The sequence below is a fragment of the Pseudophryne corroboree genome, chromosome 2 (assembly GCF_028390025.1).
Source record: "Pseudophryne corroboree isolate aPseCor3 chromosome 2, aPseCor3.hap2, whole genome shotgun sequence".
Lineage (NCBI taxonomy): Eukaryota > Metazoa > Chordata > Amphibia > Anura > Myobatrachidae > Pseudophryne > Pseudophryne corroboree.
Genome location: NC_086445.1, coordinates 908,944,384 through 908,971,044, shown reverse-complemented (window position 1 = coordinate 908,971,044; position 26,661 = coordinate 908,944,384). Strand labels below are relative to the sequence as shown.

The 26,661-nt window shown below is 45.2% G+C and overlaps 1 protein-coding gene across 2 annotated transcripts in view; it reads left to right on the top strand.

Annotated features, from left to right (window-relative positions):
• Positions 1–26,661, top strand: part of LOC135050013 (TLC domain-containing protein 2-like) — a 266,506-nt gene that overhangs the window by 80,190 nt on the left and 159,655 nt on the right. The window contains exon 4 of one of the 2 annotated variants that reach the window (XM_063956096.1): positions 8,984–10,400. The exons of the other annotated variant lie outside the window; for it this stretch is intronic. Coding sequence (XP_063812166.1) covers positions 8,984–9,361 — 378 coding nt within the window. The 3' untranslated portion in view covers positions 9,362–10,400. Of the gene's footprint in view, positions 1–8,983; positions 10,401–26,661 lie in introns of those variants that run through there. 2 annotated transcript variants of the gene reach the window in all.

Sequence of the window (26,661 nt, the reverse complement as noted above, 5' to 3'; positions counted from 1 at the left end):
GCTACATTTATTGAGGGCACCCAGGCATTTGTACTTTGTTATTGGTGTGACGGTCATTCTTCCTATTATAGATAGCTTACTTTAAACTTTTCGCCTGTCGATAAGAATCTCTGCTGTATGGTCACAATTTTAACACTGATGTGTCAGCAGCAGTGTGAGAAGTTGAAAATAACTTCTGTATATAGATAAGAGACCACAGTATCAACCCCTCAGAGAGCCGCATCCGCACTGTACAAATAGTTTATACAGGTTGAGTATCCCTTATCCAAAATGCTTGGGACCAGAGTTATTTTGGATATCGGATTTTTCCGTATTTTGGAATAATTGCATACCATAATGAGATATCATGGCAATGGGACCTAAATTTTAGCACAGAATGCATTTATGTTTTCTCTAACGTCCTAGTGGATGCTGGGGACTCCGAAAGGACCACGGGGAATAGCGGCTCCGCAGGAGACTGGGCACAAAGTAAAAGCTTTAGGACTAGCTGGTGTGCACTGGCTCCTCCCCCCATGACCCTCCTCCAATCCTCAGTTAGATTTTGTGCCCGAACGAGAAGGGTGCAATCTAGGTGGCTCTCCTGAGCTGCTTAGAGTAAAAGTTTAAATAGGTTTTTTATTTTCAGTGAGACCTGCTGGCAACAGGCTCACTGCATCGAGGGACTTAGGGGAGAGAAACGAACTCACCTGCGTGCAGAGTGGATTGGGTTTCTTATACCCCTTTTACACCTACGAGCACGGGTCGCAGCCGGGAGCCTGACACGGGAGCTGCCCCCTGCTGCGACCCGTGCTCGGTCCCTTTCCCATTAGCAGTCACAACCCGGCATATGCCGGGTTGGTGACGCTTCTAGCTACACGGCAGGGGCGGCGCAGGGAGATCACATGATCTCCCAGCGCCGCCCATCCATACAGTGTAAACGGGAGCCGTGTCGCATCGACACGGCTCCCGTTTACACTACACCCTACCCGGATCATTCCCGTGTCCTACCCAGGTAAATAGCCGGGTAGGATTCACGGGTCACTTGATCCGGGTTTACCCTTTTCCACTTGCCAAAAACACGGGTAAATGCGCGCCCCCGTGCATTTACCCGTGTTTTTTGAGCTAGTGGAAAAGGGGTATCAGGCTACTGAACATTAGCTCCAGAGGGACGATCACAGGCCCAGCCATGGATGGGTCCAGGAGCCGCGCCGCCGGCCCCCTTACAGATGCTGAAGCAAGAAGAGGTCCATAAATCGGCGGCAGAAGACTTTCCTGTCTTCATAAGGTAGCGCACAGCACTGCAGCTGTGCGCCATTGCTCTCAGCACACTTCACACTCCGGTCACTGAGGGTGCAGGACGCTGGGGGGGGGGCGTCCTGGGAAGCAATGAATTTACCTTAGTTGGCGAAAAATACATCACATATAGCTCCTGGGCTATATGGATGTATTTAACCCCTGCCAGTTTTCCAGTAAAAAGCGGGAGAAGAGCCCGCCGTGAAGGGGGCGGGGCCTATCTCCTCAGCACACAGCGCCATTTTTCCCACACAGCTCCGCTGGTAGGAAGGCTCCCAGAATCTCCCCTGCATCCTGCAACTACAGAAACAGGGTAAAAAAGAGAGGGGGGCACTTATTTGGCAAAATAACAGATATAAGCAGCTATAAGGGGTAGACACTTATTGTAAGGTTGTCCCTATACATATATAGCGCTCTGGTGTGTGCTGGCAAACTCTCCCTCTGTCTCCCCAAAGGGCTAAGTGGGTCCTGTCCTCTATCAGAGCATTCCCTGTGTGTGTGCTGGGTGTCGGTACGTGTGTGTCGACATGTATGAGGAGGAAAATGATGTGGAGGCGGAGCAGAGTGTCTGTAACAGTGATGTCACCCCCTAGGGGGTTGACAACTGAGTGGATGTACTGTTGAAAATTACGTGACAGTGTCAGCTCTATATAAAAAAACAGTGGTTGACATGAGACAGCCGGCTACTCAGCTTGTGCCTGTCCAGACGTCTCATAGGCCGTCAGGCAGATGGCAGATACAGACGCCGACACGGATACTGACTCCTGTGTCGACGGTGAAGAGACAACCGTGATTTCCAGTAGGGCCACACGTTACATGATTGAGACAATGGAAAATGTTTTATACATTTCTGATAATACGAGTACCACCAAAAAAGGGGTATTATGTTCGGTGAGGGAAAAACTACCTGTAGTTTTCCTGAATCTGAGAAATAAAATGTGTGATGATGCGTGGGTTTCCCCCCGATAACAATTAATAATTTCTTAAAAAGTATTGGCTGCATACCCTTTCCCGCCAGAGGTTAGGATGCATTGGGAAACACCCCCTAGGGGGGATAAGGCGCTCACACGCTTGTAAGAGATGGCCGCCCTTAAGGATCCTGCTGATAGAAAGCAGGAGGGTATCCAAAAAAAGGTATTTACACACATACTGGTGTTATACTGCGACCAGCTATCGCCTCAGCCTGGAGGTGCAGTGCTGGGTTGGCATGGTCGGATTCCCTGACTGGAAATATTGATATCCTAGATAAGGATAGTATATTATTGCCTATAGAGCATTTAAAAGATGCATTTCTATATATGCATGATGCACAGCGGAATAATTGCCGACTGGCATCAAGTATAAGTGCGTTGTCCAATTCTACCAGTAAAATGGTCAGGTGATGCGGATTCCAAACGTCATTTGGAAGTATTGCCTTTGAAAAGGGGACATTTGGGGTCGGTCTTTTAGACCTGGTGGCCACGGCAACAGCTGGGAAATCCACGTTTGTACCCCAGGTCGCCTCTCAAAATAAGACGCCGTATTATCAGGCGCAGTCCTTTGTTGGCAAGCGGACAAAAGGTTCCTCTTTTCTGCTCGTGACAGAGGGAGAGGAAAAAGGCTGCAGAGATCAGCCAGTTCCCAGGAACAGAAACCCTTTCCAGCCTCTGCCAAGCCCTCAGTATGACGCTAGGGCTTTACAAGCTCAGGCACGGTGGGGGCCCGTTCTCAATGAATTTCAGTGCGCAGTGGGCTCACTCGCAAGTAGACCCCTGGATCCTTCAGGTAATATCTCAGGGGTACATATTGGAATTCGAGACGTCTCCCCCTCGCCGTTTCCAAAAGTCGACTTTACCGACGTCTCCCTCTGACAGGGAGGCAGTTTTGGAAGCCATTCACAAGCTGTATTCCCAGCAGGTGATAATCAAGGTACCCCTCCTGCAACAGGGAACGGGGTATTATTCCACACTATTGTGGTACCGAAGCCAGACGGCTCGGTGAGACCGATTCTAAAATCTAAAATTTTTGAACACTTACATACAGAGGTTCAAATTCAAGATTGAGTCACTCAGAGCAGTGATTGCGAACCTGGAAGAAGAGGACTACATGATGTCTCGGGACATCAAGGATGCTTACCTTCATGTCAAAATTTACCCTTCTCACCAAGGGTACCTCAGGTTTATGGTACAGAACTGTCACTATCAGTTCAGACGCTGCCGTAGGGATGGTCCACGGCACCCCGGGTCTTTACCAAGGTAATGGCCGAAATGATGATGTTCCTTCGAAGGAAGGGAATTTTAGTTATCCCTTACTTGGACGATTCCCTGATAAGGGTAAGATCCAGGGAACAGTTGGAGGTCGGTGTAGCACTATCTCAGATAGTGTTGCGGCAGCACGATTGGATTCTCAATATTCCAAAATCGCAGCTGGTTCCGTCGACGTGTCTTCTGTTCCTAGGGATGATCCTGGACACAGTCCAGAAAAAGGTGTTTCTCCCGGAGGAGAAAGCCAGGGAGTTATCCGAGCTAGTCAGGAACCTCCTCAAACCGAGCCAAGTCTCAGTGCATCAATGCACAAGGGTTCTGGGTAAAATGGGGGCTTCCTACGAAGCAATCCCATTTGGCAGATTCCACGCAAGAACTTTCCAGTGGGACCTGCTGGACAAATGGTCCGGGTCGCATCTTCAGATGCATCAGCGGATAACCCTGTCACCAAGGACAAGGGTGTCCCTCCTGTGGTGGTTGCAGAGTGCTCATCTTCTAGAGGGCCGCAGATTCGGCATTCAGGACTGGGTCCTGGTAACCACGGATGCCAGCCTGCGAGGCTGGGGAGCAGTCACACAGGGAAGGAATATCCAGGACTTATGGTCAAGCCTGGAGACATCACTTCACATAAATATCCTGAAGCTAAGGGACATTTACAATGCTCTAAGCTTAGCAAGACCTTTGCTTCAAGGACAGCCGGTGTTGATCCAGTCGGACAACATCACGGCAGTCACCCACGTAAACAGACAGGGTGGCACAAGAAGCAGAAGGGCAATGACAGAAGCTGCAAGGATTCTTCGCTGGGCGGAAAATCATGGGATAGCACTGTCAGCAGTATTCATTCCGGGAGTGGACAACTGGGAAGCAGACTTCCTCAGCACGACCTCCACCCGGGGAGAGTGGGGACTTCACCCAGAAGTCTTCCACAGGATTATAAACCGTTGGGAAAAACTCGACAGGTATTGCGCCAGGTCCAGGGACCCTCAGGCAATAGCTGTAGACGCTCTGGTAACACCGTGGGTGTACCAGTCAGGGTATGTGTTTCCTCCTCTGCCTCTCATACCCAAGGTACTGAGATTGATAAGATGGTGAGGAGTAAGCACTATATTCGTGGCTCCGGATTGGCCAAGAAGGACTTGGTAACCGGAACTTCAAGAGATGCTCACGGAGGATCCGTGGCCTCTACCTCTAAGAAGGGACCTGCTCCAGCAAGGACCCTGTCTGTTCCAAGACTTACCGCGGCTGCGTTTGACGGCATGGCGGTTGAACGCCGGATCCTGAAGGAAAAAGGGCATTCCGGATGAAGTCATCCCTATCCTGATCAAAGCCAGGAAGGATGTAACCGCAAAAACATTATCACCGCAATTGGCGAAAATATGTTGCGTGGTGCGAGGCCAGTAAGGCCCGACGGTGGAAATTCGACTGGGTCGATTCCTACATTTCCTGCAAACAGGAGTGTCTATGGGCCTGAAATTGGGGTCCATTAAGGTTCAAATTTCGGCCCTGTCAATTTTCTTCCAAAAAGAACTAGCTTCAGTCCCTGAAGTTCAGACGTTTGTAAAAGGGGTACTGCATATACAGCCTCCTTTTGTGCCTCCAGTGGCACTTGGGATCTCAATGTAGTTTTTTTTTTTTGGATTCCAAAAGTCACATTGGTTTGAACCACTTAAATCTGTGGAGTTAAAATATCTCACATGGAAAGTGGTCATGCTGTTGGCCCTGGCCTGGGCCAGGCGCGTGTCAGAATTGGCGGCTTTATCCTGTAAAAGCCCTTATCTGATTTTCCATTCGGACAGGGCGGAATTGAGGACTCGTCCTCAATTTCTCCCTAAGGTGTTTTCAGCATTTCACTTAAACCAACCTATTGTGGTGCCTGCGGCTACTAGGGACTTGGAGGATTCCAAGTTGCTGGACGTAGTCAGGGCCCTGAAAATATGTTTCCAGGACGGCTGGAGTCAGAAAATCTGACTCGCTGTTTATCCTGTATGCACCCAACAAGCTGGGTGCTCCTGCTTCTAAGCAGACGATTGCTCGTTGGATTTGCAGTACAATTCAGCTTGCACATTCTGTGGCAGGCCTGCCACAGCCAAAATCTGTAAAAGCCCATTCCACACGGAAAGTGGGCTCATCTTGGGCGGCTGCCCGAGGGGTCTCGGCTTTACAACTTTGCCGAGCAGCTACTTGGTCAGGGGCAAACACGTTTGCTAAATTCTACAAATTTGATACCCTGGCTGAGGAGGACCTGGAGTTCTCTCATTCGGTGCTGCAGAGTCATCCGCACTCTCCCGCCCGTTTGGGAGCTTTGGTATAATCCCCATGGTCCTTTCGGAGTCCCCAGCATCCACTAGGACGTTAGAGAAAATAAGAATTTACTTACCGATAATTCTATTTCTCATAATCCGTAGTGGATGCTGGGCGCCCATCCCAAGTGCGGATTGTCTGCATTACTTGTACATAGTTATTGTTACAAAAATCGGGTTATTGTTGTTGTGAGCCATCTTTTCAGAGGCTCCTTCTGTTATCATGCTGTTAACTGGGTTCATATCACAAGTTGTACGGTGTGATTGGTGTGGCTGGTAATGAGTCTTACCCGGGATTCAAAATCCTTCCTTATTGTGTACGCTCGTCCGGGCACAGTATCCTAACTGAGGCTTGGAGGAGGGTCATAGGGGGAGGAGCCAGTGCACACCAGCTAGTCCTAAAGCTTTTACTTTGTGCCCAGTCTCCTGCGGAGCCGCTATTCCCCATGGTCCTTTCGGAGTCCCCAGCATCCACTACGGACTATGAGAAATAGAATTATCGGTAAGTAAATTCTTATTTTATATGCACCTTATACACACAGCCTGAAGGTAATTTTAGCCAATATTTTATATAACTTTGTGCATTAAACAAAGTGTGTCTACATTCACACAATTCATTTATGTTTCATATACACCTTATACACACAGTCTGAAGGTCATTTAATACAATATTTTTAATAACTGTGTGTATTAAACAAAGTTTGTGTACATTGAGCCATCAGAAAACAAAAGTTTCACTATCTCACTCTCGCTCAAAAAAGTCCGTATTTCGGAATATTACGTATTTCGGATATTTGGATATGGGATACTCAACCTGTATCTGGAATTGCTAGGAAGACGTCTGTGGTGGCTGTAACGCTGGACTGGGAGGAAACTTTGGCTGCATTCAGAAAGAATGACAGTACACTGTAATATCCACGTTATGGATTGTCCCTGCTCAGTAAACATACACATAATTTTTTCATACTAGGTGGTAGTTAAAGGGGCCTAAATATGCAATCCTCCTGTGGATAGCTAGCGGGGAGTTTCTGGCACTTCTCTAGGCTGAATATCACATAAATGAAATGATGGCATACTAAGGAATTAAACTCTAGCACCCTCATGTGTTCATATAAAAGCATTGCATAGCATTCACTAAATAGTACATTAATGTACTATTATGTTGCTGCGTTTTATATATATATATATATATATATATATATATATATATATATGATAAAAATAAGTAATTAAAGATATTTAGTGAGGAGTAAGATATCGATCAGGCAGAATAATGTAATAAAACGGAAACAAAACCACTGCCAAGTGGTTAGTATAAGCGCCAGACTCTAATGGATGGGAGAGATTTAGGAAAGGCAACAAACACGAATAGATACACAATTGTGCTGAGATTTCAGAAATAAACATAGGGAGATTATACTAGTAACAGATCAGAGCCACACTAAGGGCTGTAATGCTGTAGAAGTGGATGAAACTATACGTGATATAATGAATACCTATTGATTTTATCATAAAAGCAATTACCCTTACTATAGAGCAAACGTTTTCTAGAATGGCTAGAAGTTCTGCCAATACATTCAATGATGTGAAGTAGTTTTGTTAAAACTATAGGAAAAATGTGACGGGATGTAATGAAGTCAGAGTTTGGCGGACGTGCGGGATGCCGGCCGAACTCAAACTTTTTTTAAAGGGGCAATCGTGTACAAGGCATGGTTTAGCTTTGTACATGTTCATCCAGCACAACCATCGAACTCGGACTTCATTACATCCAGGCCTAGGTCTCGTCTTTCATGGAGTAATGTAATTGGTCATGGATTTTGATAAAATGTGGTGATATGTATTACAAAGTAATACAGTAACAATATACTATAGTAATCTATACTTGTGGTTCACTCCAGTATAATGATATTTTTATAAGGATCAATTTAATAACTAAACAACATATTTTTGAGTAATGTAGAACCTATTGTATTCATGTGCATATAATAGGTGGAACACATTCGAGATAAATGACTGTAATTTGAAGAATAAATAAATACAATAAACTTTATAAATATCAGTAGAACAAACAAGACAGAAACAAAACATTACTAACTTTTTTCCTATTTGAGCTACTTAACTGTATTTTAAAATATTTTGCTTACTTTTGAACGTCAAACCCTCTACCAACACCTTAATACGGAATATTGCTGTATTGTCCTCTCTCTGAATATTAATGATTATATATCTGCTGTAGCCCCTGTATTATTCTGTTCAGAATAATTTATAAAATGTATCCTAAATTGGGCTAACGTAAATTCACTGAAAATGTATGTGAGTGCCACCACTTTGTTGTTGCTACTTATCTCCTAACGTGTACCAGTGCCAAAAGTAACAATTTATAATGTGTGAATGAGATGGGGTATTTGGAAAATATAAATCAATGGTAAACTGGCGTGATAGGGATTGATAAATTATTTTTGGGGAATTCACTTGTTTTGTACGCCCAATTTTCCCGTCAAAGTAGCAGGAGATCGCAAGGTGCAGTTCAATTGTTGAGGTTTTTCGCGGTGATCGCTCCCAGAAAGGTTGGGTTACGTGACTAAATCAAACTAATGGGAACAATGTGAAAAGTCCTGCTTGAGCGCTCAAGTGTCCACTTTTTTGTGCATTTCGGCTCGCAAACCCCCAAAGGGGGGGCTAGCTGAACTGTAGATGCTGGCAGCCGATCGCGCCCATATTGCGCTACAATTATGTAGCTTTGTTGGGTGCCATATGCTGGCTACAAGCGTATAAACAATTGAATTCTGCCCCTTGGATTAAAAGTTGTCCATATTTCTTAATATTCATTAGTTGCACAGTAAAATCATTTATGCATTATTATTTACATTAGTGGAATATTTACAATGCAAAGCCGTTCCGTGAACATGGCACGATAAGGGTTGTGCACAAAGGCTGCAGAGAGCGCGTGGCACAGTAATGTGTGGGCTGCATTTTAAAGGCACCAACTCAGCATTACATTCTCGATCCGGAAATGCTGCCAGCTATCTATGGTTAGAAAGACGAGTGAGATTTTTTTTCTTCTTCGGTAGTTTCCTCTATTATGAGAATATGTAAATACAGGGCTGTCGCTTCTTTTAGTTGGTGTTTTACACTATACAATTTCTCACCAGTGTTTGTTTCTTTCAGGTTATTACATGTTTCAGCATATCGCTGCTGCTGCACCGCTATGTGGGTTTTTCTGTAGTGGCCTTGCTCGTGGAAATTAACTCCATCTTCCTCCATCTGAGACAGATCCTTCTCATGGCCAATCTTTTGAAAACCACGATGTACAGGCTGAACAGCTTACTGAACCTGGGTACATATGTCATCTTTAGGATCATGACACTGGCGTGGATGACCAGGTGGTTGGTGTTAAACCGAGATAACATTCCACTCCTCACCTACACTATCGGCAGTGTTGGAATGGCCATCATGACTGCAATGAATATAGTACTCTTCTATCGCCTCTTGCGAAGCGATTTCCTTAAGTCAGCGCGTGATATACCAAGCGAGAAGGATAAATAATGCTTTTTTTAAACACTGGAAAAACAATTAGGGCTTCATTCTGAAGAATCAGGGAGGCTTTGGGGCCATACCAACTGGGAGCCCTGCAAAATGAAAACTTCTGACAAATCCAAACATATCCAATACTGGAGAAGAACCTGTCACTGGACTCTGTATTGAGTGGACCAGAAAAAAAACGGTCGATTCTGTATTTTTCAAAGGACAGGTCTTTAAAACTTTGATTACCCATTTTACAGTAGTATTAAGCACTTAGATTAATTGCCTACGGTCACCTATCACTTTAACTTTTCCACTGTTTTACTGACGCATTGTTCTGCTCTGCATAGATCTGGCAATTATGTTTGTGCTCTCACTACAGTGACCGGACGTCCTCATTTGTGCAGGAGGCTAATGAAAAATGCATTGAGTGGATGGGAAAGATGACTAGACAAAAACCCTTATAGCGTGCAGCTTTCTGAACTAGAGAATTCATATTTGTGCAGCTAATGATAATTGTTTCAGTAGTAGAAGCACTAAAATTAGACATTCTGTAGATAGAAAACAGCAGCACTTGTGCTGATGGTAGGGTGTCCCTGACAGACACCCTAGTAACAGATCTCTAGTGTTCATGCTAGAGTGTGGCAAGGCGCTGTGGCGCAGGCATGGTATCCATGTCTGCACCCAAAAAGGGGGCATGACCAGCCGGGGAGCGGGGAATGGGCCCGTCGCCGTCACTCCTAGGGGCGTGCCCAGCACTTACAAACATGCTGGACTGCCCCCAAGCACTGCCCTCACTGTGAATAGTTGCCATGGCATGGCATGTATTCGCCTGCAGTGATCGCTACACTGCAACGTTTTCCACCTGTGAGAAAATGTGGCCCATGGGTTGGGACAGAAGAGGGCAGTCTGTTCCAGAAGGGTGCCACCAGAAAGGCAGGGCCCAGGTTTTTAATTTTAAAATCGGTGTGGTGCCCTGCTGAAACTCTCTAGCGTAAACACTAGGTAGTACATTTACTAAAGCTTATCTGTCCACTCAGGGAGAGAAGGATAAAACAGCAACTCCTGATCTAATAACAAAAGTATGACAAATAGGAGTAAAATCCTGAAGCAAATGCAGGTAGCAAACGTACAGGAAAAACAAGTAAAATCAGCTTATCTGTCCACTCTAGGAGGTTCAGGGTTAAGCAGAACTTGCTACTTAACCCTGAACCTCCCAGAGTGGACAGATAAGCTGATTTTACTTGTATTTCCTGTACATTTGCTACCTGCATTTGATTCAGGATTTTACTCCTATTTGTCATACTTTTGTTATTAGATCAGGAGTTGCTGTTTTATCCTTCTCTCCCTGAGTGGACAGATAAGCTGTTTTTATATAATTATCTTGTACGTTTGCTACCTACATTTGCTTCAGGATTGCTATTAAATTGTTTTTTATTTAATTATTATATTATCTCATTCAATGTCTGGGACCAGCAAAGTTCCTAATTGAGAAATATCTGGTTTATGCAGTACACACTATGTTTCTTTTTCTTTTTTTAACTTGCATGCATCAAAGTGTCATCAGAATTGAAGACGTTTAGAGAGATAAGTTGTTCTCTGAAATATTTATATTATTTCACGTCTCACATGGTGAATTATCACGCATTTAACCATTTGTATGCTAAAAACACCAGTAGGCGCTCTTGTGCACTTCATTTTGTATATTTGTATCCACTATTGGGCAGGAGCTGCCACCCACAGATATATGGGGGGTGTTGAATGGTTCTAGCTATATCGAATATTTGGTTTTTGTTTATAATAGGATCGTCTCAGGCGCTATTCTCCATATATATATATATATATATATATATAATATTATAACAGTTATACCCTTATCCTGCGCTGATAAATTGCTGCCTTTCCTAATTCGATCCTTCTGTTAGTCAGGACCAAAACTACACACCACCAAACAGTGAATCAGGAGGCGCTAATTTCACTTTCCAGTTATTACCAGCAATTACATTGACCACATATGATCATAAATAACAATTTATTAAAAGCACATTTACACAAACAGAGATAACCCTTTCATATACACAGTTAAAATTTGTGCCATAAATGAAATGAAGGGTAGTATAAGTCTCTTCATTTATGGCACAAATTTTAACTGTGTATATGAAAGGGTTATCTCTGCTTGTGTAAATGTGCTTTTAATAAATTGTTATTTCTCTGACGTCCTAGTGGATGCTGGGGACTCCGTAAGGACCATGGGGAATAGCGGCTCCGCAGGAGACTGGGCACAAAAGTAAAGCTTTAGAACTACCTGGTGTGCACTGGCTCCTCCCCCTATGACCCTCCTCCAAGCCTCAGTTAGATTTTTGTGCCCGAACGAGAAGGGTGCACACTAGGTGGCTCTCCTGAGCTGCTTAGTGAAAAGTTTAGTTTTAGGTTTTTTATGTTCAGTGAGACCTGCTGGCAACAGGCTCACTGCATCGAGGGACTAAGGGGAGAAGAAGCGAACTCACCTGCGTGCAGAGTGGATTGGGCTTCTTAGGCTACTGGACATTAGCTCCAGAGGGACCGATCACAGGCCCAGCCATGGATAGGTCCCAGAGCCGCGCCGCCGGCCCCCTTACAGAGCCAGAAGACAGAAGAGGTCCGGAAAATCGGCGGCAGAAGACGTCCTGTCTTCAACAAGGTAGCGCACAGCACTGCAGCTGTGCGCCATTGCTCTCAGCACACTTCACACTCCGGTCACTGAGGGTGCAGGGCGCTGGGGGGGGGCGCCCTGAGACGCAATAAAAACACCTTGGATGGCAAAAAAATGCATCACATATAGCTCCTGGGCTATATGGATGAATTTAACCCCTGCCAGAATACACAGAAAAACGGGAGATAAGGCCGCCGAGAAGGGGGCGGAGCCTATCTCCTCAGCACACTGGCGTCATTTTCCCTCACAGCTCCGTTGGAGGGAAGCTCCCTGGCTCTCCCCTGCAGTCACTACACTACAGAAAGGGTTAAAAAAGAGAGGGGGGCACTAATTACGCGCAGTATTAAAAATACAGCAGCTATAAGGGGAAAAACACTTATATAAGGTTATCCCTGTATATATATATAGCGCTCTGGTGTGTGCTGGCAAACTCTCCCTCTGTCTCCCCAAAGGGCTAGTGGGGTCCTGTCCTCTATCAGGACCCCTATCTGTGTGTGTGCTGTGTGTCGGTACGTTTGTGTCGACATGTATGAGGAGAAAAATGATGTGGAGACGGAGCAGATTGCCTGTAATAGTGATGTCACCCCCTAGGGGGTCGACACCTGAGTGGATGAACTGTTGGAAGGAATTACGTAACAGTGTCAGCTCTGTATAAAAGACAGTGGTTGACATGAGACAGCCGGCTACTCAGCTTGTGCCTGTCCAGACGTCTCATAGGCCGTCAGGGGCTCTAAAGCGCCCGTTACCTCAGATGGCAGATATAGACGCCGACACGGATACTGACTCCAGTGTCGACGGTGAAGAGACAAATGTGACTTCCAGTAGGGCCACACGTTACATGATTGAGGCAATGAAAAATGTTTTACACATTTCTGATAATACGAGTACCACCAAAAAGGGGTATTATGTTCGGTGAGGAAAAACTACCTGTAGTTTTCCTGAATCTGAGAAATTAAATGAGGTGTGTGATGATGCGTGGGTTTCCCCCGATAACAACTGATAATTTCTAAAATGTTATTGGCATTATATCCTTTCCCGCCAGAGGTTAAGGTGCGTTGGGAAACACCCCCTAGGGTGGATAAAGCGCTCACACACTTGTAAGAACAAGGGCTCTACCCTCTCCTGAGATGGCCGCCCTTAAGGATCCTGCTGATAGAAAGCAGGAGGGTATCCTAAAATGTATTTACACACATACTGGTGTTATACTGCGACCAGCAATCGCCTCAGCTTGGATGTGCAGTGCTGGGTTGGCGTGGTCGGATTCCCTGACTGAAAATATTGATACCCTAGATAGAGACAGTATATTATTGCCTATAGAGCATTTAAAAGATGCATTTCTATATATGCGTGATGCACAGCGGAATATTTGCCGACTGGCATCAAGTCTAAGTGCGTTGTCCATTTCTGCCAGTAGAGGGTTATGGACACGACAGTGGTCAGGTGATGCGGATTCCAAACGGCATTTGGAAGTATTGCCTTATTAAGGGGAGGAGTTATTTGGGGTCGGTCTTTCAGACCTGGTGGCCACGGCAACAGCTGGGAAATCCACGTTTGTACCCCAGGTCGCCTCTCAACATAAGAAGACGCCGTATTATCAGGCGCAGTCTTTTCGTGGGCAAGCGGGCAAAAGGTTCCTCATTTCTGCCCCGTGACAGAGGGAGAGGAAAAAGGCTGCAGAAATCAGCCAGTTCCCAGGAACAGAAACCCTCTCCCGCCTCTGCCAAGCCCTCAGTATGACGCTGGGGCTTTACAAGCAGAATCGGACACGGTGGGGGCCCGTCTCAATGAATTTCAGCGCGCAGTGGGCTCACTCGCAAGTAGACCCCTGGATCCTTCAGGTGATATCTCAGGGGTACAAATTGGAATTCGAGACGTCTCCCCCTCGCCGTTTCCTAAAGTCGGCTTTACCGATGTCTCCTTCTGACAGGGAGGCAGTTTTGGAAGCCATTCACAAGCTGTATTCCCAGCAGGTGATAATCAAGGTACCCCTCCTGCAACAGGGAACGGGGTATTATTCCACACTGTTGTGGTACCGAAGCCGGACGGCTCGGTGAGACCGATTCTAAATCTAAAATCTTGAACACTTACATACGGAGGTTCAAATTCAAGATTGAGTCACTCAGAGCAGTGATTGCGAACCTGGAAGAAGGGGACTACATGATGTCTCGACATCAAGGATGCTTACCTTCATGTCCCAATTTACCCTTCTCACCAAGGGTACCTCAGGTTTATGGTACAGAACTGTCACTATCAGTTTCAGACGCTGCCGTATGGATGGTCCACGGCACCCCGGGTCTTTACCAAGGTAATGGCCGAAATGATGATACTCCTTCGAAGGAAGGGAATTTTAGTTATCCCTTACTTGGACGATTCCCTGATAAGGGTAAGATCCAGGGAACAGTTGGAGGTCGGTGTAGCACTATCTCAGGTAGTGTTGCGGCAGCACGATTGGATTCTCAATATTCCAAAATCGCAGCTGATTCCGACGACTCGTCTTCTGTTCTTAGGGATGATCCTGGACACAGTCCAGAAAAAGGTGTTTCTCCCGGAGGAGAAAGTCAGGGAGTTATCCGAGCTAGTCGGGAACCTCCTATAACCGAGCCAAGTCTCAGTACATCAATGAAATGGTTCTGGGAAAAATGGTGGCTTCCTACGAAGCAATCCCATTCGGCAGATTCCACGCAAGAACTTTCCAGTGGGACCTGCTGGACAAATGGTCCGGGTCGCATCTTCAGATGCATCAGCGGATAACCCTGTCACCAAGCACAAGGGTGTCTCTCCTGTGGTGGTTGCAGAGTGCTCATCTTCTAGAGGGCCGCACATTCAGGACTGGGTCCTGGTGACCACGGATGCCAGCCTGCGAGGCTGGGGAGCAGTCACACAGGGAAGGAATTTCCAGAGCTTATGGTCAAGCCTGGAGACATCACTTCACATAAATATCCTGAAGCTAAGGGCCATTTACAATGCTCTAAGCTCAGCAAGACCTCTGCTTCAAGGTCACCCGGAGTTGATCCATTCAGACAACATCACGGCAGTCACCCACGTAAACAGACAGGGTGACACAAGAAGCAGGAGGGCAATGGCAGAAGCTGCAAGGATTCTTCGCTGGGCGGAAAATCATGTGATAGCACTGTCAGCAGTATTCATTCCGGGAGTGGACAACTGGGAAGCAGACTTCCTCAGCAGACACGACCTCCACCCGGGAGAGTGGGGACTTCACCCAGAAGTCTTCCACATGTTTATAAAACTCGACAAGTATTGCGCCAGGTCAAGGGACCCTCAGGCAATAGCTGTAGACACTCTGGTAACACAGTGGGTGTACCAGTCAGTGTATGTGTTCCCTCCTCTGCCTCTCATACCCAAGGTACTGAGAATTATAAGATCGAGAGGAGTAAGCACTATATTCGTGGCTCCGGATTGGCCAAGAAGGACTTGGTAACCGGAACTTCAAGAGATGCTCACGGAGGATCCGTGGCCTCTACCTCTAAGAAGGGACCTGCTCCAGCAAGGACCCTGTCTGTTCCAAGGCCCTGTCAATTTTCTTCCAAAAAGAACTAGCTTCAGTCCCTGAAGTTCAGACGTTTGTGAAAGGGGTACTGTATATACAGCCTCCTTTTGTGCCTCCAGTGGCACCTTGGGATCTAAATGTAGTTTTTGGGTTCCAAAAGTCACATTGGTTTGAACCACTTAAATATGTGGAGTTAAAATATCTCACATGGAAAGTGGTCATGCTGTTGGCCCTGACCTGGGCCAGGTGCGTGTCAGAATTGGCGGCTTTATCCTGTAAAAGCCCTCATCTGATTTTCCATTCGGACAGGGCGGAATTGAGGACTTGTCCTCAGTTTCTCCCTAAGGTGGTTTTCAGCGTTTCACCTGTATCAACCTATTTGTGGTGCCTGCGGCTACTAGGGACTTGGAGGACTCCAAGTTGCTAGACGTTGTCAGAGCCCTGGAAATATAGGTTTCCAGGACGGCTGGAGTCCGAAAATCTGACTCGTTGTTTATTCTGTATGCACCCAACAAGCTGGGTGCTCCTGCTTCTAAGCAGACTATTGCTCGTTGGATTTGTAGTACAATTCAGCTTGCACATTCTGTGGCAGGCCTGCCACAGACAAAATCTGTAAAAGCCCATTCCACAAGGAAGGTGGGCTCATCTTGGGCGGCTGCCCGAGGGGTCTCGGCTTTACAACTTTGCCGAGCAGCTACTTGGTCAGGAGCAAATACGTTTGTAAAATTCTACAAATTTGATACCCTGGCTGAGGAGGACCTGGAGTTCTCTCATTTGGTGCTGCAGAGTCATCCGCACTCTCCCGCCCGTTTGGGAGCTTTGGTATAATCCCCATGGTCCTTACGGAGTCCCCAGCATCCACTAGGACGTCAGAGAAAATAAGAATTTACTTACCGATAATTCTATTTCTCGTAGTCCGTAGTGGATGCTGGGCGCCCATCCCAAGTGCGGATTGTCTGCAATACTGGTACATAGTTATTGTTACCAAAAAATCGGGTTATTGCTGTAGTGAGCCATCTTTTCTAGAGGCTCCTCTGTTATCATGCTGTTAACTGGGTTTAGATCACAAGTTATATGGTGTGATTGGTGTGGCTGGTATGAGTCTTACCCGGGATTCAAAATCCTTCCTTATTGTGTACGCTCGTCCGGGCACAGTATCCTAACTGAGGCTTGGAGGAGGGTCATAGGGGGAGGAGCCAGTGCACACCAGGTAGTTCTAAAGCTTTACTTTTGTGCCCAGTCTCCTGCGGAGCCGCTATTCCCCATGGTCCTTACGGAGTCCCCAGCATCCACTACGGACTACGAGAAATAGAATTATCGGTAAGTAAATTCTTATTTTATGATCATATGTGGTCAATGTAATTGCTGGTAATAACTGGAAAGTGAAATTAGCGCCTCCTGATTCACTGTTTGGTGATATATATATATATATATATATATATATATAATATTACACATACAGTGGAGAAGGCCAATGTTTGTGATGCTATCTACTCACTGGAAGCTCGTGACATTAATGAGGTATGAGGCACAAAGTGCAGGCAATGGCAATATATATAGTAATGGAGGGGAGTGTTCCCTTTAGCTAGGAACTGCCGTATTATGGTGAATAGAATACCAGTTTGCCTTTGCTACAGTATGTTCTGTACATAGAGCACTGATGTAAAATGTGAAGCTATTCTGTTTTCTACTTGTGTAGCGACCATTTAATCCTGTTTCTAGCAAGGATATACAACTGGAGGTTTACAGATATCATTGACTTGACCACAGCTTTACTTATAATTATCCAGTGTCTCAAACCTAATGCAAGTTTAGTACATAGGTTCTACCTCTTCTTTTTATGGTGCTATAGGTTTCAGCTTCTTCCTGGAACAACAGTCAGTCTCGCATAGGCTGCAGTATGGTTTTCTCATCACAGTACGGGCTAGTGTCCATGCCAAAGCTATGTTCCTCTCCACTCACGTGTCTACCTCACAAGCTCTCCATAGCTTCTCTCTTGGCGTCTGCAACGCTTTTCCTGTTTCCCTGCAAATGTTTGTTTCCAGTGGAAAGAGGAATTGGCAGCTATCTCCATTGTCTCCATTCAGAATGTTCCTTTTATATTTACTTATTTAAGAATAAGTTACTTGTCAGATTCAAGCTGGTAGTAGTTCTACTTTTCCATTTTGCGTGACTCTTCGATGCCATCAGGTTTCCAAATCTGGTTTATTTAGATTAGTTACTGTGATCCATAGGAGCACAGACCAAGCAAAATTAAGTATTTTACTTATATTCCAATGGAAGTCTGACACCAGTGGTCAAAGTCTGATTCGACCACACTGGACTGCAGCAGGCAGTGCAGTGCCTCTTACAAAGTAGTGAAGGTCATCAGCTGATCCTGTTTGCTATCATGACTACTGTGTATGGTATACTGTTTGGCCAATACAGTCATAAATGATCAAACAGTCCAACTAAATCTCTAAATTAAAACTGTGCACATGTAGCCCGAAGCTGCCTTTCTTAAGGCTGAGCAACAGTGTTTGCCTCATCTGGACATGTGTGTACCCTATTACTGGACTGATCATGCCATTCAGTAATCAATCCCATGGTGACCTTTTAAAGTGGTCACATGATCCTATAAACACACAAACCAACTACAGTTGTCTGCCTCCTGGATTTTTGAGCATGCTCAAATATCTGATGGATTACCCATGCTAGTGTTGGGGCTATGCTCACAGTGATCTTTGGCTAACATGTCAGTAGTGCTGGCAATATTCACACATATTGGCCAGTATAACACATGCCGAATAGATCATGATGACCCCTTAATATTTGAAAAAAAAATACTGATTCAGTATAATGTTTGTATAACATAACGCTCTCCGTACACTGCTGAATCTCAATATTACATGGTCCCTATTATTGAGCCAGTTTAGAGATAACCTTAAATGAACTCCTCTAACAATTTTAGTAGAGCGGAGAGGGTCTCCTGACATAAACTCTCTGATCAACCAATGTTTTCCCCATCATGGTGGTGACACTCCAGCCAATAGTGCACAGTCTTCTTTCCAATCAATTTTTTTCTAGCTGTCTAAAACGTAGGTTTAGAATTATTCTCCTGTAGTACATGAATCTCAGTGTTTCCACCTCTTCCACCAAGACAATAGGATTTTATATGAGGCAAGGGCAGATTACCTAGACCTTTCCAGCTGCTAAGGAATCACAGGTTGTCTTAATCTGATCTGAAGTTTTAATTTATAGGTATCTATTAGCTTTGAAGTGCATTTTTCTTTTAAAAAACAACTTCTTGATTTTGCAAAAAAAAAAAAAAAAAAAAAACAACAACAAAAACTTTAAATCTCACAACTCAATCACCAAAATCCTGGCACTTGCCACAACTTGCCAGCTATTGCATTTGTACCAAAAACAGGTCTGTATAGGTCAGTCTAATAATGTACTAACATGTTTAATTCCACTTTACATTTGGGGAAAAAAATTATGTAAATTTGAAGTTCTCTTGGCATTGTAACTCGGTCAAAGGGGTCTGGTCACTTATTCTATTAATCAAGTAAAAACCAAAGCTGTAAATGGATCAATACACCAGATTAGACTCCCTAAAACTACACTATAGTGGTTTGTCTATTTATGAAGGAAGCACAAACCCTGTTATCAAAAATTTGGCCAAACCCTGAACCAATTTTGAATATTAGTAAATGTACTGATTTCTTTCTGCACAAGAAGAACAAGATGTTCATTAAATCCCCAAATTTAAAATGTTTTGTTACCTTTTATTTGCAGTTTTAAAGATTTTTATTTTATTTTTTTATTATCATTTTGATTAGCTGATTGCACTATAGGTTTTACATTATTTTCTAGCCTGCTCAGGCACTAAATGAAATTTCAGTGTGTTGGGTTTTTTTTTTTTAACTTTTTTTTGAGTAAGGTTAGTTTCTCCAACTCGCTCTGTCCTCTTTCACTATGGAGACACTCACCACCTACTGTGGTTATGCAGGTAACTAATCCTGTGATTCCACAAAGCCATTTTTTTTCTTACAGGCAGCTATGTTAATATTTGTCTGTTTCCAAAAAGCTCATACACTAGATTGTGAGTTGGATTACCTAAATATTAATTGTACTGTAATTTTTAATAATTCTTGCAATTGGTTTTGTAATATTTAAATGGCTTTTGTGCATTTATTTTGCATAATTGTAATATTTTGCATATAATATATTAAATATCATCTGACATGTGCTTTTCAGAAACATAAGTTGTTTTTTGTTCAATGTTGTACATTGCAGACACCTACATGAAATAGAGCAAAATATGGTCAATATTAAATGGGTTATTAAAGCAGTTTTCTTTGTGTATTTGTATCTGTAAGAAAATCTCTAAGATGGACCCTATGCTGCGCACAGGTATAAACCACAAATATTTGGCTAGCCAACTTTGCTTAATGTGATAAGCCCCCCTCTCCAACTAGCAAAATCATAGGTGTCCTGCTCCCAAACCTATGTCATTCACAGGGTAAATACAGGGATTCCATCCATCAGAATCCAGACAGCCCCCCAGAAAGTACCCTACCCCTCCCTTGTGGGTGCCTAACCCTTGTTTCCCCGCTGCCTAAACGTATCCCTCCCCGCTTGGTGCCTAACCCTAACCTCTGCTTGTAAGTGCCTAACCCCCTTCCCCGGTACCTAATCATCCCCTTCACATCCATGCACATTAACCTGTACCCCCCTGTCTAATGCCTAAGCCCCCCGCGCGGCAAGACACAAGCTCGTCTTGCTAAAAGGACGCTTGGGATTTTAGGCGTCTGTATTTTGACACCGGGATCCCGAGCACCATCAGGATTTTGACGCCAGAATTATGCCGCCGTTTGGGATTCCGGTGTCCGTATTTCAACCACCGGGAACCCGGCTGGCGGTTTTTTAAATACATCCCAAATACAGATGTGTCCTCCTGCATTCAGCCTCAATACACCATGCAGCATGTTTTTTGCAGAAAATGCGGCTTAGCTGCAACATAATGCTGCTAAGACGCATGAGGAGACTGTTTAATTTATGACACTTGTATATTGTGTGTGACTGAGAGTGTACACAGAGCAGAACAGAACTTGTATTGGAAAAAAGCTGTAGATGCTACATTGTAGCACTTTGTGTACGTATTCAGAGTCGCACACAGATATACAAGTGTTCTATCAAGAGAACGTGGGTCATTCAGCAAGACAACAGCCCAATGCACACAAGTAATTTGACCCAAAAAAAGTTTTGGAATGGCCAAGTCAAAGTCCTGATCTTAATCCAATAAAAAATGTTGTGGAAGGACCTGAAGTTAGCAGTTCATTGGAGGAAAGCCACCAACATATCAGAGCTGAAGCTGTTTTGTACGGTGGAATGGGGTAAAACGCCCCCAAGCTGGACTAAATAATTACCGGAACCGTTTAAATGCAGTTATTGCTGCACGAGAGGGTCATACCAGATACTGAAAGCAAAGGTTCACATACTCTTTCTACTCTCAAATATGTAATATTGGATAATTTTTCCTCAATTCATAAATGAGCACGTCAATTTTTCTGTTTGTTTTGGTTCTCTTATATACTTGTGTGAAAATCTGAGGTTGTTTTAGGCAAAATTTCAGCAGAAAAATAATTCTGATGGGTTCACATACTTTCAAGCACTGCTGAATACAACTGACTGCCAACATACTAGACTTAACATAATGGGTAATATACCGTCAAAATACTGTAGCATAAAGCATATTGTGTATATCCATGCCAGTGTGACCCCTAGTGATCACTACAGGTAATATTCAAACAGATGATGCTTTATACAGATAATCAACTATAAGGGCGATTCTCCGTGATGCACGGGACAGCTACACAATTTCAAATGAGATACTTCTCCAATATACCAGGATTTTAGTGGATCTTAAGTTACAGGGTAAGGCATTGCTACTAAGCAAATACGTTTTCATATAACAATAATTTCTTAACAGACCAGTTTAAAAGTAAAAAAAATGCGTGTGATGCACGGGACTTTATGTTCACTTTCTGGAAAATCACCCACAACCGTTATTCCTGACTGGAGAATCACCAGCCTGTCAAAATGATGGAACAACATAACAGTAATGTCAGCGCCGGCAGCTGTGTGCACCCGAATGGAGCAACACTTGAATTGCTCTGTTGGGCGCAATCTAATGGCCGCCGGCGAGCAAAACCTTGAATTTCCCCCCATAGAGATGAGGAGTAATGTTAGCCTTTTATTATATAGTATTAATAAAACATGTAGCATAACCTGTAGGAAAGCACTGTAAGTCCGGTCGTTCATTAAGGCCATGAGGTGCCTCTGAAGTAAAACAAAATATCCATCTAGACAGCAGTTTCATATGTTTTTTGGAACGATCACCACCACGTACTAAAGCAGGCATTCCCAACCTCTGTCCCTGAGTCATACTAACAGTCCAGGTTTTAGCAATAGCCACGCTTGATGACAGGTGGCTTATTTAGTACCTCAGTTATTTTGATTTACCCATCTGTGCTGAAGCCTGGATATCCCTAAACCCTGCACTGTTAGTGTGCCTTGAGGACCGAGTTTGGGAATGCCTGTCCTAGAGGGGTATGTGATCAATTATTGTGTAGCGTACGGTATTTAGAGGGTGCAAGGAAGTGGCAATATTCCATGCAAGTGGTTGCTCACTATGCGCAGGTAGGATGGCTGTATGGCAGTCGCTGAGCTCTGCAGTCGTCCTCTCTTTAAGCTGCCGCTAGGTCTTATACACGCACACTATAAAAGACACATAGGCAGGCCAGAACATTAATTTGCACCAGCTGCTTTATTTAACAATGTTTAAGAATGTGGATGTTTAATTGTGTCACCCACTTGCAAGTAACTACAGATGCATTAAAAGCAACCCTTTCTAGGGGTACTGAAAAACAAGTGGGGGATCCAAATGCAGGCCAAGTTCTCAGATTTGCACTATTTTTTCTTTGCAGCCCAGGAGGGGGGAATTCGGGGGGAGAGTGGGCCGCATGAGGTGTGAGATTAGTTGCTGCTGCTGGCGTTTCATTGCTGGTGCACCGGCAACTTGCACCCTTCACCTGCAGCTGTATTTCCACCAAAGAATTAGCCTCACTAGCCAGTAGCTGACTAATCTGAACGTCAAGGCAAGATCTGACTAGAAAATAAGAAATCATTTTTAGTGAAAAATGAAGAGGGGAGGGAGTGGGTACTCCCCATTCACACCAATTAACCACCTGTAGACAGGCCTAGAACAGGATTCGACAACACTAGGAAGAAGGAGACTATGATTACACATCTCTTAATGTACAGTAAGCAAGAGACCCTGGGACCGTCTATTGGGTTGGGTATAATGTCACAACCAGAGCAAGCATTTCAGACGCCCTTTTCCCTAAAAGCATTTGCATGCTTAGGTAATTAATGAATCTAGTGCACGTGAGTGTCGGACGGTGTCTTAGCCAGTTTACAAAAACATTTTGTGCCTGATTCAAAGGACACTATTCTCATTGCTGCTGTGTCTTTGAACGCCACAGCGACGAGGAAATAATCTATTGCTGCAGGAGGCACCTGAGGACAAAAGATGCCCCCTGACAGCAGCGCAGATCCGAGTGCAGCTCACTCAGCATGGCCGGCAGAACTGCTCTGGACATGCTGCGGCTTGGGAGCACTCCCTGCGAACCCTTCTTCACACACACTATTGGACTTGTACACAAACCATTGGGTTTGTATAGAGGTCTGAATGAGGCCACATTAGGAGAAAGACAATGCTTACCAGGAAAATACGGCGTGTCTTCTGGCTGTGCCCTGCTGGCCGAACACGTCACTGATGTTTCCCTCTAAAACATAACTGTGCCCTCCCGCACACATACCTGACAAGCTAGTAGCTAGAGTTTACCACCCTACTGATCTAATGGGTGATCTTCAGGTTGCCGACTGTCGGGATCCCGGCGCACAGTATACCGGCGCCGGAACCCCGACAGCCGGCATACCGACAGATATTCTCTCTCGTGGGGGTCCACAACCCCCCTGGAGGGAGAATAAATAGCGTAGTGCGCCACCGTGCCCACAAGGGGCTCATTTGCACTCTCCACGCTGTCGGTATGCCGGCGGTTGGGCTCCCGGCGCTGGTATGCTGGTCGCCGGAAGCCCGGCCGCCGGCATACCATCCTACACCCGATCTAATAGCTATATCGCATTGGATATGGGATCCCGGCTACCAGAATGCTGGCAGGGGAGCGAGCGCAACGAAGCCTCTTGCGGGATACCCACGAGTGGGAATAGCCCGTTAGCCAGGATTCTAACTGTAGGGGTTGTCAGTGGTCGGGATTCCAGCGTCCGTATCCTGACCGCCGAGATACCGACTGCCGGCAATGCAACTGCATCCTGCTATATCAATGCGAACAGTACTGTGTGGTAGCTGCTTGTCATCTAAACACTGGTTGTCATGTACTACTCTAGTACAGTACAGTACCCAATCAGGTACATAAACTATTGCCACAGGCAATTGGGAGGGAATTCAAGAATGGAAAAGGGGAAGGAAGACCACTAACCTACCAGGAGAGTGTGAACATATTTGCAAAAGTGATATGAAGACTTATTAGAACCTACAGAGCACTAGAGGCTTGATTCACAGTTGAAAGTAAAGCCGCCACTGTATGCATGAGAAAATGTGATTTTTTTACCTGCGTTCAGAATTGACGGAGTCTATTCAATCACACTGCCCCCATCCATCTGCTGGAGAACGCAGTCCTCAGCAACAGCACATGTCCACCAGCCCTATCCATATTGGAAGAGATCCGACTGCAAATAGCAGGATCTCTGAATAGCCCAAAGATCTGTCAATATGCCCACCGAATATCTATCCTACGTGTGAATGCCCAATAATATCCACACAGTTGCAAATGAAGATCCAGCTGCGATTCATACAATTCTGAATCACCTGTAATCACTCCAAGTTACATATGCAGTCCGCTAAAACATGCAAAATCAGTACACAGATGGAATTGCTCAGAATCTGGACAGTTTTCTTCTTAAACTGTAAAGCCGAATAAACACCTGCACGATGTCTGGACGATTTGCCGTTTCGGAATGACATATTGTCTACGTGCAGTGTGAACGCATGATTGGGCGCTCCTGCGGGTTGTTAGTAGAGATGGGCAACTCTGCTCTTTTCCGTGAGATGCTCTGAACGGTTCAGCTCATGGAAAAGAGCCGGTTCTTTTGAACGGCTCACTAATTACATTAATATTGGTATTCGGTATTTAAAATTTTTTTTACACATCCTCTCTTTAAAAGAAAGGAAAGCACACATACTGTACGTACATATATTTATAATAAATTACACACCTGTCACCTGAGTGACCCAACCAATAAATAACAGACTCCACGTGACGTGAGCGGCGGTTCACCTGTGTCACTCTGCTCTATCTGTCAGTGTGTAACTGTATGTAATGAGATGATTAATGACTCATGAGAAGAACGGACTCGCTCCCGGCTCCAGGCAGGAAGTGGAACAGACCTGCGAGCCGTCGCAGTGAGCTGCGGTTCACCTGTGTCATTCAGCTCCCTCTGTCTGTAACTGACTGTAATAAGATGATTCATGACTCATGAGAAGAACGGACTCGCTCTCGGCTCCAGGCAGGAAGTGGAACAGACCTGCGAGCCGTCGCAGTGAGCTGCATAATGATATAATGATGTGTATAATGTTACACGTCACTGACTCAGTGAAGAACCGCAGCTCACTGCGCCGGCTCTGTTCCACTTACTGCCTGGAGCCGGGAGCGAGTCCGTTCTTCTCATGAGTCATGAATCATCTCATTACAGTCAGTTACAGACAGAGAGAACTGAGTGACACAGGTGAACCGCAGCTCACTTGAAATGGCTCACCCGGCTCACGTCGTAGAGCCGGCTCAAAAGAGCGGCTCAAGAGTGAGCTACACATCTCTAGTTGTTAGCAACAACTTCCGGTTGGCAGAAGATATCGCTAATGACCCAGTGCAAATCAAATTCACAACAATTTGTTGTTCCGTCCTTTATCTGTGTATGGCCAGTCTCTGCTGGTCCAGGCTGAATTCCCACCGGGACAATTGGTTGTCACTCTAGTGTGTAGCCAGCTTGAGGGTTCTGGTAGAAAAAAAACACCTGTTAGGCATCGCGTCTAAGGCACCTGAAGGCCTGAAGTGCATTCCCTTGTGGCTGGGGGATGGGAGTGATTGATGCTAGTGCTCAATGAACAAACAAATGCAGGCCCACCTCCTCGTTTTACCCCCAGACCTAGGTGATTGTTTAAGTGCACCTTCTGCACTGTACCAAAATTGTTGGTAATATAGTGGAGGCTGCCAACTACCTGTGGGGAGCACAGAGTCACTGGTACTTGGTGGTCTGATAATCCTGGGGTCCAGTGGAAACGTTTATATAGAGGGAGTAGCCATAAATAGGCATTTTGTCTTGGGACTAAGGAGTCTATTTTCTAAGCCTTTGATGAAGGGGGTAATTCAGACCTGATCGTAGCAGCAAATTTGTTAGCAGTTGGGCAAAACCATGGGGGTCATTCCGAGTTGATCGCTAGCTGCTTTCGTTCGCTGCGCAGCGATCAGGCAAAAAAAGGCACTTCTGCACATGCGGCGCAATGTGCACGCGCGTCGTACTATTACAACGAACGATGTCGTTTCACACAAAGTCTAGCAAAGCTTTTCAGTCACACTGCTGGCCGCAGAGTGTTTGACATGAAGTGGGCGTTTCTGGGTGTCAAGTGACCGTTTTCAGGGAGTATTCGAAAAAACGCAGGTGTGCCAGGAAAAACGCAGGTGTGGCTGGGCGAACGCAGGGCGTGTTCGTGACGTCAAAAACAGGAACTGAATAGTCTGAAGTGATCGCAAGTGCTGAGTAGGTCTGAAGCTACTCTGAAACTGCACAAAATTATTTTGTAGACGCTCTGCGATCCTTTCGTTCGCACTTCTGCCAAGCTAAAATACACTCCCAGTGGGAGGCGGCATAGCGTTTGCACGGCTGCTAAAAACTGCTAGTGAGCGAACAACTCGGAATGACCACCCATGTGCACTGCAGAGGGGGGGGGGGGGGGTATGATATAACATGTGCAGAGAGAGTAGATTTGGGTGGGGTGTGTTC